The sequence below is a fragment of the Rattus norvegicus genome, chromosome 13, assembly GCF_021556685.1.
Source record: "Rattus norvegicus strain SHRSP/BbbUtx chromosome 13, alternate assembly SHRSP_T2T, whole genome shotgun sequence".
NCBI classification, from domain to species: domain Eukaryota; kingdom Metazoa; phylum Chordata; class Mammalia; order Rodentia; family Muridae; genus Rattus; species Rattus norvegicus.
In genome coordinates, this window is record NC_141546.1 from 102,844,853 (window position 1) to 102,860,218 (window position 15,366).

The following is a 15,366-nucleotide window of genomic DNA, read 5'->3' on the forward strand; positions in this document are numbered from 1 at the left end:
CATGTCAAAAGCAAAGACGTTAAGTCCGGCGTCTGAATCTAGCAAAGGTCTGTAAGGAAAGAGAACAAAATTGGTTGGGTGATTTGAGACCCGGGGAAATTAATTCCTGCGGGTGTTCTGGCCACCCCATTCAGGGCCACTAATTAGTCTAACAATGTGACAGTTCTGCTCCCTAGCTGAACAAATAGTGCAGCTAATGAAATTCAAAAGCCCCTACTTCATCCAGAGCTTTGGGGTGTCGCCAGTGAATGGGGGTCCTTCAGTGTGTCGGATGCTCCCCGGCTTAAAAATGCACAAGACTGTCTCCCAGAGTCCTCCACAGCCACACTTCCGTTTTTTGCAGAAAGGGCAGAGAAGAAGTGGGGCTGCTTGATCCAGTGAGTGCTTGGATGGAGTGGATCATTTTTTCCCAAAGTGTTCCCTAGAAATTAGCATTCAGAGTCATCTTTGTATTCCAGGGGCCCGAGCCACCTCTGCCCCTTCTTCCTGTATGATTGTCACTATGTACTGTACCGGGGGACATCCTCATCTCTTCCCCACTCTAATTAAACCGTTCATAGTGAATACACAGCCCTGTCTACATATCACAAAACAATAATTACTGGAGCCAGGTGAGAGACGCACCCATTGTGTCCATATTAGCTTGACAGATAATTTGTGCTAATTTTGAGGCAGTGCTCTCAAAGCCCTGAAACGCTGCTGAACTCTTTAAATTCCCAGAGGAGATATAATCCCAGCAAGTCAGAAACCGAAGGTGAGTGCTGAACCAACGTCAGGCTCTATTCAAGCATAGGCTCCAATGTAATCCATCCTGTCACTGAGATCGTGTGCTTTGTAAATAAAATTCTTATAAGCGTATACTTCATCCACAGAGCTATTGGTGTGTGTGTGTGTGTACGTGCGTGTGTGTGTGTGTGTGTGTGTGTGTGTGTGTGTGTGTGAGTCTGTGTGCATGCGTGGTGTATGCCCACCAAATGTGTCCTTATATGCATAGAAGCTGAAGGACATGTCTAGTGCCCTATCACTCTCTCCAAATTCACTCGTGACGGGGCTATCCCTGTACCTGAAGCCAGGCTGGTGGCCAGGCATCCCCAGTGGATCCTCGTGATCCCAGCCCCCACAGTGCTGGGCTTACAGACTCGGGCAACCATGCCCAGCCTTTTACATGGGTGCCTATGTCAGGTGCTTTCACCCCCTGAGCCCTCACTCCATCCCCCCAGACACTGCCTTCGAGTTCAGCTCTTCCTACACTGGAGCAGAGAGAGACCTTGAGGAACTGTGGTCAGCTATCAGCATGGGATAAAGACCTGTACTGCATGCATCTAGCTCTCTGGGGCTTTCCTTTCTGGGTCTCTCTAAATCAAAGACACCTTGATGGATACAGGAAACCTCTGACTACTCAGAGATGGATGGGGTGGACCCAAGAGGCCCAGTACCAGGAAGGTGAAGAAAGACATTTTCTCCAAATCTCTGCCCCTGCCCTCCCACACACAAACACTCATAAAGATTTAAATGACACAATTTAAAGAAAATTTCTTAAAAAAAAAAAAAAAAACCTTTTCCTTCTATACCTTTTCAGTAACCCTTAGGTTAGTATCCACACTACAAACTGTTCCCCCATGTTCTTGCAAGCTCACTGATAAGGAAGCAAAGAGATGGTGACTTCTGTGCCTAGGAGGAAGGCCCCATGGGCTTGCCCAGTCTCTTAAGTCTCCATAAAATAGAAAACCAAGACCTTGGATTTTGCAGGCAACTGCTAGCTTCATCCGGGCATGCACTTGCCCTTAGTCTGACCAAGTTTCTCTCTTCTAATCCCGTCTACTGCACACATAGAACTTTCAAAGAAATATCTTTGTAAGTTTATTTATTTATTTACCGTTACGTGCAATGTATATTCACATGGAGGTCAGAGAACAACTCTTAGGAATCAGTTTCCTTTTTCTACCTTGTTGGCCCTGGGATTGAACTCACTATGTCTTCGGTCTTGGTGGCAAGCACCCCTATCCTCTGAGTCATCTCACTGACCCCATGTAGAAGTCCCATGATGACTGAATGTGGCAACACAGAGAAAGCATCAGTCCACAGCTTGGCTTACAAGCATATCCAGTGTTGGCGTGGGCACTTCCATATATCTGTCTTTATCAATGCAAATCGAGATGACAGCATTTTATCAAATAGCAACTAGACACATCATTTACGTCGTCCATCTGGCCATTGTGTAATAAGTTCAAACTCTACCAGACTCTCAATTTTGTTCAGTTTTCATTGAGAAAAAAAAAATCATTTGACGAGTGTTAGAGTTGTGTTTTTTTTTTTTTTTTTTTTTTTTTTTAATAAACCTCTTGTCTTCCCTCCGAGGCCCAAAGGCCTGGCTGACTTGGGCTTTTCCTTTAGGATTGAGTCTTGGTGTAGTCTTCAAAGATAAGTCTGGACCTACAGCAAAGTTTGCAGTGGATTAGGGCTGGTCAGGCTTGGTTTGGGGATGGAAAAGGGATTTGCTATTAAACTAGGAGTACGAGTCTATATGTGTCTACAAATGAAGCAGCAGTGCCCCGGACCTAGCCTTCAGTAGCAAGGTGTATTTTCCTTATTTGTGATAAGGGTTATTACATAGAAATCAAAAAAATCTATTGGCTTATTGGTCTTGTAGTTTAAAAACCGAAATTATGAAAATCCAGGTTCTGTTTTAGACTCTGCAACATCGATACATTTCAATGTCTATAGAATGTCTGTACAGTGAGAACCTCTCAGGACCACTGAAAGAAGATTCAATGGTTGGGTGCCCATCGCTTGGGTTGCTGGTTGGCTTGACCTTGGCTCCAGGGTCCTGAGGACAAGGTGCCTTGCTGACGACCGCTGCTGTGTCTTTACAACCCAGTTCTCTCATCCTTCCTCTCACTGTTTAGTCCTGTTTCCTGGTGGACTTCCCATTGTTTTCAAAGTACTTGCGGACTACTAGGTAAGCATTCTGAAATATCTCTAGGGTTGAAGCTCTTGCAGCCATTACAGTGTTGAGATCTCGGGGCGGAGGAAGCACTTTTCATCCATCATTCTTCCCCACCCCCAAGTCTCATGCGAAGCTGACAGTCAGCACAGCTTTGCCTCTGCCTCTTGTTTTCTGTATTGTTTGGTCCAACTCGTGAAAACCTTGTTATTTGTAGGTGACCACGGATCACAGGCAGCACGAACCCTTGCTCTTCAAGGGTTCACAATTTTAAAATGTTATCTGTGTGGATCGGGACTGCAGAGATGGCTCAGCCGTCAGGGTCACCTGCTGCCCTTCCAGTGCACCTGAGCTCCGTTCCCAGAACCTACGTTGAGTGGGTTCAAAACCACCTATAACTGCAGCTCCAGGCCATCTGTCACCCCCTTCTGGCATCTGTTTGCATCTGCACACACATGCACACATACCCGTGTATAGGCATATCCACGTACAAATAAAATAAACTTAAAACTTTGCTTTATGTATGTTCTACAGAAATTATATCTAATTGTGTTACATATTTATGTCATATATGACAGCACAGTAAATTATTCTAAGATACAGTTTCACATTTATACATGTATGTATATAGGCACATACATGATTATAAGCTAAATACGCATTTTGAAAAGTCCATAAGGAAAATGAATAATGAACCGGAGCTTGATAATGAGGATTAAATACGATTGACTCTCTAGATAACAATGCATCAACAAGACTGAAGTGATTATCATACCCATTCCTAGCCAGCCAACGACTTTTAAAACCATCACCTGGAGACTCATCGGCTGAGATACTCAGAATATTATATATAATGCTGAAAAGAACTTTGCTCTGTTTCCTATGGTGTTGGCTTTGTGGGTGGAGTATTTCCCATATAAGAAAACATTGCATGGAAGATCAAAGCTCACCAAATAATATATAAGTACTGCTCTTTTATGTTTAATATGACAGATTATATATATATATTTTCCATAGGAAATCATCAGTTGTTAACAATGGGTATTTTTCAAGTAGTTTGTGAATGGACAACTTCTTTTCATTTGATTGGTCATCTTAAAATTTTGTGTTAGATCTAACACAGGAAAAAGCGAAAGTTCTGTTTAGCAATATGGAGTCAAACTGTTAGCATTGACTCATGTTTAGCATTGTTTTAAGAAGAGACCACAGCGTGACATCTGCCTTCAAATATCTCTTCTTACTTCAGCTCTGGAACATTCTTGAAAAAGTGATGGCCAGGCTCGAGTTAAGGTTCAGCATGGTTTGATAGAGGAAGCCAGGTCTATAAGACAGAGAAGACACGTGCGAAAACACGGGCTGCTGTTTCCTGCTTTTGGACTTCACGTATGTGGTGCGTCCTTTTCCAACATCAGTTTCTACCTGTGAGGAAAGGGACCTCAGAATATATCAGGGTGACCGGAATGCATTCTCCCGAACCTCTGACTAAACTAGATATTGCTTCCACGTGAACTTGTTTCCATGTGAACTTTTCTGAGCTTTGACTATCCCAGAGATGCTTGCAGATATGAGGTAAGGTTCCTAGGGAATGAATGGTAAGGAAGAGAATACCCTCAGTGGAAAGGGAACAAGAAGAGAGCAGGAACTGTCTAAGTAATGATTCAAGGCGGGAGAGATGGTTCAGTGGTTAGGAGCACTGTTGCTCTTGCAGATGACCACCCCCGTGGTGACTCCATAATTTCTAGCTCTAAGGGGTCCAACACCCTCTTCTGGCCTCTGTGGGCATGGCACCCATAAGGATACACAGACAGATGGATAGATGACACGGACAAACTCTCAGACACATAAAATAAGAGCATTTCTTTGTATCAGAAGAATCTGATTTGAACAAAAAATTCCACCTTCACCAAAGCCTAATTTTTCAGTATCGCAAATGGTAGCCTGCTGTATTTATTGAATAGATGTAGTTCTTATTCTGTATCATGAAGCACTTACGGTAACAGGGTGCTTAATGGAGTAAAACTAGAGCGGCGTCCTCAAGCTACAAGCCCTAGTCGAAATTCTTTCTCTGAAATAACCAGTTTTGTGATTTGAGATTAAGTATTTAACTTCTATTAGCCTTGCTCTTTTGATCTATACTACAAAAAGATAAGTCTGTGATTTTAGAGCATAATTCCGAGGATTGAAAACGATTATGGGAGGGAACCTGGCATACGGGGTGCATTTAGAAACTTAGCTCTGCGGAGGCTCCATGTGGCCGCAGAATCTGTTCTAACCGACTTGCTTCCGCTCAGTGCCGCTCTGCTCGCACATCCTTGGGCTCAAGGTTGGCTGTCCATTTGTTAGCACATCTGCACATTGCCCATAATTAATATCTTTTTAAATGACATATGGTTCCGTGACTGGAAATCGAGTCTCGCCTTCTGTTTCAATTTGTTCATGACTCAATGACTTAGTTTATGTGTCTGAACTTTAATTTTCCATTCAGGAAACGAGAATTCAGATATCCTTGCTTCTCCATGGCAGTTCCTCCAGAAAGTGATGGGGAAGTTTCTTTGAGCAGCTGCCAGGTTAGCTAGCTGTGTATTAGGAGCGCACGTGGATAAGAGGCCATGGTTTTGTTTTACATGAACAGGAAATTTTACGTAATCTTAAAAAAATAATCTCTCTACTCTATACTCTGGTCCTTGGCGGAACCAGCATGGTACCAGTTCCTGAGTTCAGTGAGCACAGGGAGCTGTGGCAAAGCCTGAACCAGAATAACGTGGAGACCCTGATTAACCTAGGCAGGCCACCCATGGCAAAGTACCCATGGCAGTACCTAAATAGTCCATGGCCCTTTGAATGGCACAGTGAGGCATGGACATTTGGAACATCTGAACCCTCCTGTGCTCTTGGCCATCTATCGTACTGACTGCATGCTCCGTGGTAGTGCTGGCCATTGTTGTCTTGCCCACCGCACAGAAGGGTGATGACTGAGGACACCTTTATACATGCTCTGCCTTCTCCTCCCCCAGCAAGAAAGACCTTAATACAGAATAGCATTTAATATCATGTCGATAAACCCAGCAAGTGAAGTTGTTGCAGCCGATAAGTGTGTGGCCCCCCACTGGGTGGTGGTCAGCTTACCAGAGACGACATAAAGAAAATCGGCTCCCCCTACCTCAGCAGCGAACACTTAGCCTCATAAGGGGTGAGGCTTCATGCCCACCTCCCCTCTGCAGGCTGGAATTTTGTCTGACTTGAGATTACACAGGTTTACATTGCTGTGATTAAGGTTGAGAGATACTGTGGTATTACAGTGACTCGTCAGAGCCAGTTTAGAACGCTGTCCACTTAGTAGAGTAATAGTAGTGGTAGGTGATCCACTAGGGCTGTGGCCAAACAAGCCACAGATTCTCGGTCAGGTGTGTTTTAACTTGAGGAGGCCCTACATCCAAAGAGTGGTTGTTGCCCTGGTTACTCCCATGACCTTTTTCTCACGCTGGCACCGGTGGCCATGCCTTGGCAAGGCAGTCTTTACTATGGGTTTATCTGTGGTTACTTCGCTCTCCTGAGAGCTCACACGCTAGCACTGTGAGGACTGGGCAGGCTTCCTTTCTCCATGTTGGATGACTCAATGTGAGAGTTATCTTAAAGGGGGTGCAAGCTAACATAGGTCTCTTTGGCACCTTAATGCATCATTTGAAACATGTGAGTGCACACAAGCACACACACACACACACACACACACACACACACACAAACTGATATATAAGAGAAGTATTGAGAAGTCTTTTTCTCCCTATCCCTTCTCCTTTTGGTACTGGCAGACTTAGCAGTCACCTGTATACAGAACAACCAACCCTACATCCGCTGTGTAGATGCAGCCCACAGGCCCCCATACATGTGTAAGGAGCAAGACTTTAGGGTATGTGTGACCTGTCTTGTCTGAATAGGGGGTGGGGGTGGGGCTGAGCTGTTTTTAAAGTCTGGGTCCAAAAGTCTATTATTTTTAAAGTTTAATAAAATCATGTATCCCAAATTACACCATCTTGACTCGTCCAGTGCGTGATTTATTTATGACCTTCTGTTCTCTCCTTTTTGCCTTCGAAAGAAGGTTGAATTTGAAATTTTATTAAAAACTCCCCTCCTGTGGATTTATAGCCGGGGGTAGCTGTTTTATCCGATTGCCACGTAGAATTAGTATTTACTGGGCAGGATGTGTTGATTCAGGAGGCTGTCTGTAGCGTGCTTGCCCCGCGAGGGTCATATGAAACTTGAGAGAGGCTTTTTGAGCAACATGGCATCCTGGGGACAATATATCAAGGAAATAGATACAGGGCACTCGTGTTGGAGACCAGGCTTGGAGTTATGACTGGCTCCCCGATATTGCTTTCATGCAAAGGAGCCTCTGAGGAAATGGGCCCAGGATAAAAGGGGCTAAGCAGAGAGAAGGAAGGCTTTCGGGAGGGAGAGTCATGCAGAAATCATGGAAGATGGCCGCTTCTTGGCAAACGTGTTACAGTTCTGTATAATCGAAGTATGGGGAAAAGGATGAATTTGCTGTTGGCTGGTCAGTCAGAAGAGGCTGTGCACCACTTGGAGATTACGGAGGACTCTTTGGGGGTCCTTCTCTCTAAGCCTCACAGTATGGTAGCTCTCATGCACCCACAGAGGGATTTTAGTACACATGTTAAAACTGATTTTTTTTTTTACAGGCTGATGACTTAAAAAAAAATTCCCTCAGAATTCAGTCAATGTCACATTCCTCCATCTATAAGCATTAGGTAAAATAATAAATAAAAAGGGTTATGATTTTATGGGGCAGCTGGTATGTGTCTTAAATTTTTAATCCCTGCCTGGTTTCGAAGCATATGTTTTATATGTATGTGCTTGTTAAAAACCAACTAAAGGATATGTATCAAGTGAGGGGGGGGGAAATGATGTAAATTATTTGTGGTCACAGATAAAGTTTCAGGCTAAAAGTCCTAAGCTGCATCTCCTCCTGGCAGTGTCACCAAACAACTCAGGTCACCAAATGCAGAGTTTCACCGCCGGTCCTTAGCTCTCAACATACTTGGCACAGGTGACCAGCCCTTCTCTTCTCTTTGGTGACCCTTCCTTCCTTGGCACCTAGTGCCTTGGTACCTTCTCTTAGTTTTTTCCCTAATCCCTAAACCCAAATTATGAGTTGAGTCCTGCCTCCGGTTTTAGAACCCGTCTGTACTCCTCTCCTCTGCTCTCGGACTCTAAGTTCACAAGTCTTAGCTTGTAAAAGCCATCTCTACCCAGACATCTGAAATCTGTCTACTGAAAAATACCACACAGTACACAGAGGATGGGTTACACAGCTTTGTCTCTCTCTCTCTCTCTCCCTCCCTCCCTCCCCCCCTCACACACACACACACACACACACACACACACACACACACACACATACACACACACACACACACACAGAGAGAGAGAGAGAGAGAGAGAGAGAGAGATGCCATTACCTGTGCCCTGCCTTAGCACCTGTCAGCTCAGAAAGGAGGTTACCAGTCACTCACTTGTCCAGGCTGAAAACAGTGACACTGCCCTTGACTTCCTTACTTTCTACTGACAGCAAACAGGCTCCCAACCAGGTGACAGCATATCTCCCCACCATCGTTGTTACTGCTGCCATGTGCCACACTTACCTCAACAATGGCGTCTATCTCTACTCACATCCCTGTCCTCATCCCCTCACAGTGGGACCTTTAATTTTTTAATCATTCTGTTCCATTTTCTTTACTAAACACATTGCCCATTTGAGGGGAGATCTTCGGCCCTTCCTGGGGGTTTGAGTTTCACTCAGGAGGAGTTCTTGTCTACCCTGCGGCTTCAGCATCAGACTCAGGAGCAAGCAAGCATCTCTGCCCACTAAGCCACCTCTTGCCTCAGGAAAGGGCTCGCTTCTCCAGGTCTCCATTCCCACATCTTTTCATTGCCTAATCCCCTCACTTACACATCAGCTCCACAGGGTGCTACCTGTTTCCCTCGGTGCTGCTTCCCCTCCATGGGTAGAACACTACTTAACACAGAGCACAGCCTCCATAAATGTGTATTGAACAAGTGAATGAATTATTGATGAACTCAAGGCCCTTACCGAAGATTGATGAAACATGTAATCTGACTCTTCCCATCTCATTGCTGCCCATTCATTAGCCTCATGTTCACAGGCAGGGTCTCCCGCACTGTAGAGTAAGAGCCCACATACTTTACCAGGATATATATTATACATATATACACATATGGTGTTGAAAGTGGACCCCTATACTTTGTCTTCATTATAGTGATAATGTATTACTACAATGCTAGTAAAAACATTAAATAACTTGTTTGTAAATAATATCATAGTAACTAAGTTATGGTAAGGGAAGTTTAACTCAAATGTAGTGATGATAATGATGATGACAATGATGACAATGATGATGACGATGATGACGACGGCGACCTGCCCTAGAATCCAAAGTGAGGAACTCCGTTGATGCCTAGTGTGACTTTTGTACACATAAGGAAACATGTCCCTGAATTACAGATAAGAGAACATAGGTTCAGAGTCATCCGATGACCTTCCTAAAGCCTAGAGCTCTGTTTGATCTGCCTTTGAGTCTCCGACAAGTTCCATAACAAGTGATCCGATTGACTCGTGCAAATTCTAATTGTCGAAAAAATTAAATAACTGTAACAATCCTGTCAAAATACTTTTATAGAAAAGTCTTTTTTTAAAAAAAACCATTCCTGCTGTGCTCACAGAAAGTTTCCAGTGGGTAATATCTAGGCATGTTAGTGAGCACGGAGCATCATGCAAAGGCTTTCAGACTGTGGGAAACACAAGAAGGAAGGAGTTTAGTTTTCATGTGTTCTTGGGAAGACTAAAGATCGGAATGTGAAATCATTACAGAAAAGTACCACGTCAGCAAACTCCTTATCCTTCTGGAAGGAAGGAATACAGCAGCCCAGGTCCAGTCAGTGGTACAGTTAAGGGACCACAGGTGACATGACCTGGAGGAGTAAGACCCAGACGGCATCAGCCCTCAGGCTGCCTAAAACCGGGTTAGATTAAAGGTACTCGATGTTTGCTTCACTACATTTCCTCGGTGCTTTCAATTAGATCAACGGAAGTACGTGTGGGGACAGGCTCTGGATTCTTCCGTCTGGAAGCCTGGGCTTTTACGTCTGAGGCGCTGACGTCATTGTGGCGATGAGCAGGGAGGAAGCGCAGCGCTTCAGGAACGAAAATGTTAAATTAAATGGACCGTGTTTAACGTCGCTGTTGATCCTGAGGAACAGTTTTCCAGTGTGCGGAACATTTCTACTCCACCCAGCATATGTCCCCACAGTTTTCTCTGCTCTAATTCATCTGTGTTTCCCGACAGCTCCAGATGGCCTGCTGTCTCCTAGGCTTGCAGCTGCCACTCCAACCAGTCTTCAGGTTGTCTGGTCTACACCAGCTCGCAACAATGCTCCGGGCTCTCCCAGATACCAGCTCCAGATGAGGCCTGACCCCTCCACCCGCGGCCTTCTAGAGTGAGCATTCCACTTAGGTCTCTTCCGGTGGGCTGGCTTATACGGTGCCCGCAGTTTTAAAAAGGTTTTCATTGTAAAAATGAGAGTTGAAGAGCAGGTTGGTTAATATTTGCAACAAAATGGGGTGTCTTTTAAACGTTCAAATGAAGCAAAACATGAACAAACATTTCTGTGGGTATAAATTTGCTCTGCAAAAAAAAAGAAAAAAGAAAAAAAAGAAAAGAAAAGAAAATCTAGCATTTGTCTTTATAGCAAAGAAAGCAAATTTTCCTCACATTCTTAAGCCTTTCACAAACTCAAGTGCTACACACTGGAATAGAACTGGAACTTGTAAACTGGGCTAAACTGCAAAGAACCTGTTCTTCTGCCCGTAATGTCCTCAGAGCAGCCACTGACCTTGCAACCAGAATTTATGTCCTCAGTATCATAAGAGAACAAAGTCTTTCCCCATGGCTGTTTATTCTGCAGTAGATAGAATGTGATGGAAGAAAATAATGATACTTAAATCTACGTTGGTATGTCTGAACACTTTTCACAGTATCATTCGACTGATTTCTGTTTCTTTGTCTTAATTATTTGCTGTCTAAAGCTTCTCAGTGGTCATTTCTTTCCCATGTAGATTATTCCCCATTCCTTCTGCATTATTAAGCTATGAAGTGACCGGTCTCCAGCCGTTCACAGTGTATGAGTTTCGGTTGGTTGCCACCAATGGCTTTGGCAGTGCATACAGCGATTGGACTCCACTCATGACTACAGAAGACAGTAAGTAGGCCAACGGTACAAGGTCAAACATCAGCTATGGTAGGGACCCTTAGCTGCCTTACGGTTCTCAAAACAAGGACATAAAGCCCCTCCAGATTTCCTGTTGTCGAATGGCAGTAGCTCGACCAGGTTAAGAGAGGAGAGTGGTGGTTACTCTCGATAGAAGGAGGAACATTGTGAACCCAGAAAGATGGAGGGATGGACCCAGAGACAGAAAGAAGGAAATACCATAAGTCAGCTATGGCTTGGCAGTACTCAGTCCTTCAGGGTACAGAAGGAACAAGGAAAGGTTGTGATCTTCCACACATTGGTCATTTGTGACATGCTTTAGAGACCTTCTGGAGGGCAGGCAGCGATGATATGTGGGGTTTCAGTGTGGCATTGTAAGAGGCCATTGAGTCATCATCGGAAGCAGGCACCATCCTACTTGAATATATATACTGAATAGAACATCCAAGGATAGGTAGGCAGAGCCTGAGGAATGATGGGTAACACGGGCTATGTTCCGCCTTATTCAACCAACCAAGAATTCTTTAGGGATTTCTTTTTACATTGAAAATAAAATTATGATTAGTCACATTTAAGAAGTAAACACATACATGTGATATCTGGTTTTCATATTAACTACGTCTATAAAAGCCAACATATTAAGGCAGGCATTCTTTTTATTTTTGTTGTTTTTTTTTTTTTTTTAAAGCTGAAAGTGAAATCAACCTCCTCAGTGAAGGAAGGCGATATTTTTCAACAATGAGCTTTTGGGGTTAATCCTGTCAAGCCTTTTAATCACGGGCTCCTAAGGAGAGGTTTGTTCAATGCACATTTGCCATTCTGGTTTTATAGCCAACAAGAGCAGGAGTGACCTTCATTAGTGCAAGCCAACAAGTGCAGAGGCATAACAATGTCCAAAGCACTGCAGGTTTGGTATTAAGTACCTTATTTTATTTTTGTAATATCCAGAGTTACTTTAAGTACTTAATGATAAGACATAAAGTGTGTCTGAATGAAAACAGTTTTTCACCTTTTACATTTACTTTACTTTTAAAAATTCCATTATGAACAATATAGCTGTCTCCGTGCCTTCCAATTCTTGATTACTCCTGGAATCAAGCTAAACAATTTGATACAAAGGTCTATCAAATGTTTTTGGGTTTTTTTTTTTCCCCAGGGTTCTACTCCAAATACCATCAATTAGAAAGAAGAAGTGTGCCAAGAGTCAGGAATCGTTGATGTCCAACCTTTAGGTAGAGCATGGCACATACCTTGGGAAATCAGACACTGTGGTCACCATGGTATTCAGATTTATGAACTGGAAAGCTCACATTCAAAATACATTTTTTGAAGAGACATTTAAAAGATGAAGATAGATGTTTAATCTCCTATTAAAAATACCATGCTTGATGGCACTCAATAAAGATTAACTAAAAATAACTATTCAACCCACTGCAGAGGTGATGGCTCAATTGAGAGCCAAGTGGGTAGAAAGGAAAAAGGAATTTCTTTTTCTTTTCTTTTCCTGTGTGTGTGTGTGTGTGTGTGTGTGTGTGTGTGTGTGTGTGTGTGTGTGTGTGTTCTTGGCAGCAATCTGGTCACAGTGTTTACTGAATGGTGGCCATGCCCGTGCTGTCCACAGGTAAGAAGATAGTATAAAAACCACTGCACACTGCCCCTTAGTACAACACCCTTTTTTGGTCAAATTGGTCTCCCATCACCTCTTACTGTATTGCCATTCCTACAGACTGCCCGTGGTTAGGGTTTTTATGCCGAGACACTGCCGTCTTGGTAATGTGTGGCTTGAGAGCTTGTGCTCCTCTCTTCCCTTCAGAACGAGTAGGATTTGATGATTTGACAGGCATCTCACGAAAAGCACCAGCCGTCACTTCTGCTTAATCACACAAGCCAGGAGATCGATGAAATGGTCTTTCCTCCACTTTGCATATACACCGAGTCACACATGTCAGCCAAGAGCTGGAAGGTAGCCACTGCAAGGCAAGCTCCCAGTGTACACTCAGCCCTGGGCCGTGGCGACAGTACACTATATCTTTTGGATGTCAGTAGAGATGGATCCCACCTCTCAGAGGATATGCAGTCGAGGTGAGGAAGGCTGAGTGATTGTCGTGGGGCACAAGCCATTTTTCTGTCAAGGCTACGAGGTATGGCTTATAAAGCTGCCTGTGTCTGACAGATCCATGCCAGAATCACCCTCGGCACCTCCTCTCCTCTGCTGGAGTAGTGATCAGTGCAGAAGTGTCTCATCTCATCTTATGGTGAAGCAGAGAAGTCCTCTCACACTCATATTTGAAGTCTCCCCCACCAACAGAGGCCTCTTGGCTTCCGTCACAGAGACAAATCTTGGCGCATGGGTAGAGCACCTATGGTAGTGTTGCTTACGTGGTATCTTGAGGCAGCGCTGTCTACCAAAACTGTGGCAGGGCTGTGAAACCAAAGAGGTAGAGATGCAGGCAAGAAGTGAGCTCCCTCAGCAAACTGTGTCAGACCCAGGAGCAGGTGTGTCAGATGGTAAGAGGAGGGCTTTTAGTGCACAAAAATGTGGGGATTGTTAAACTAGAAATAACTATGCATCCAGATTCTATCATCCTACAGAGACCACACCTCTGTTGTATTTTCATGATTACGTGCCGTAAATGAGTGTAGAAACTATAGTTTCGAGGAACAAGTCTCTTTGACCCTCTGGTTAAATATGATTAGCATCTTTTGCCTGTGATAATCTGAAACCAGAGATGTAGGTCAGAATGTGCTTTTACCTCAGAAGCCACATCTAGGGTATGAGGAGAAGTTCTCCAGTACAAACGCTGTGAAGCATTACAATGGTTTTTTTTTCCAAATAATTGATCATTTATATTAGTGTGCCACCAATATCCAGTTCTGTGCATTTTTAAAAACTGAGGGTGCAGACGGCAAATACAAACAATGCATCCTTCCTATGAATTTAAATCCTGTTAAATATGTCAACAGAAGATTTTTGTTGCAGCCAGCTTGGTCACTGTAGTGTTCGAGCATTTGCAGCCAGATAAGTATAAACAGCACATGGACTTTTGTAAAGTGTCCTAGTGGTAGTTCAAGCAGCTGACATGTGCACCGTTTGCAGAGCTCTACAGTGTACACTGTACTCAGGTGAGTAAGTTTACCATAGGAGGTAAAATCACCACAGCTAGCACCTGAAAGCACTTTTTAGTCATTTGATTTGTGTGTCTCTGTATGAGTTTGTGTGTGAGAATGTGAGTGCACGTGCATGTGTAAGCATATATGTGAGTGTGTGGGCAAGTGTTGCAAATGTGTGTGTAAGAGAGTATTGTGAGTGTGTACTTGTGAGTGTGTGTACAAGTGAGTATGTGAGAGCACATGTGAGTGTGCATGTGTATGTATGTGTATGAGTATATGTGTGAATGTGCATGTGTGAGAGTGTGATTGTGTGCATGTGTGAGTGTATGTGTGTGAGAATGTGTGCAAGTGTGTGTGAAAATATGTGTGAGTATGCATGTTTGAGTGTGTGTGTGCTAGTGTGTACAAGTGTGTGTGAGAGTATGTGAATGTGCATGTGTATGTGTGAGTATTGTGAGTGTGCATGTGTGAACAGGTGTGAGTATATGATCGTGTATAAGTGTGTGTGTGTATGTGTGTGTGTGTGTGTGTGTGTGTGTGTGTGTTGTATACATGCAGAGGTCAAAGGCTAACCAGATGTCATTCCTCAGGAGCTGCTGTGTATTCTTTTCTTTGACAGTCTCTCACTAGCCTAGAACTTGTCAGGTAGGCTAGGGCTGTGGTCAGGGAGACTGCAGCTATCTCTGCCTCCCTGGAAATGGGACTTGTAAGCACCTGACACCAAAGCCATTCTTAGTGTGGGATCTGAGGATGCATCTTAGTGTAGAAACTCAGGTCCTTGTGCTTCCTAAATAAGCTAGCACTCCAACCCAAAATGGCGTCATTTTCTAAGCCATACAAAATGGTGCTTCTGAGCCCATAGATATTCTACAGCTCCCATACATTGATAGCTGTCTGTGTGTAGTATATGAATGTAAACATTTTAGTTTGAGGCAGGGTTCTGTGAGCTTCAGCTTCAATATGATGATAGATGGGCTTCTCCTACTAAATTCCAGGCCCGTGTCAAA

At 43.8% G+C, this 15,366-nt stretch overlaps 1 protein-coding gene across 1 annotated transcript in view; it reads left to right on the forward strand.

Annotated features, from left to right (window-relative positions):
* Ush2a (usherin) overlaps positions 1 to 15,366 on the forward strand; it is a 666,484-nt gene that overhangs the window by 414,837 nt on the left and 236,281 nt on the right. The window contains exons 38-39 of the mRNA NM_001302219.1: positions 10,327 to 10,477; positions 11,097 to 11,239. Of these exons, the coding sequence (NP_001289148.1) occupies positions 10,327 to 10,477; positions 11,097 to 11,239 (294 nt within the window). The remainder of the gene's footprint in view (positions 1 to 10,326; positions 10,478 to 11,096; positions 11,240 to 15,366) is intronic.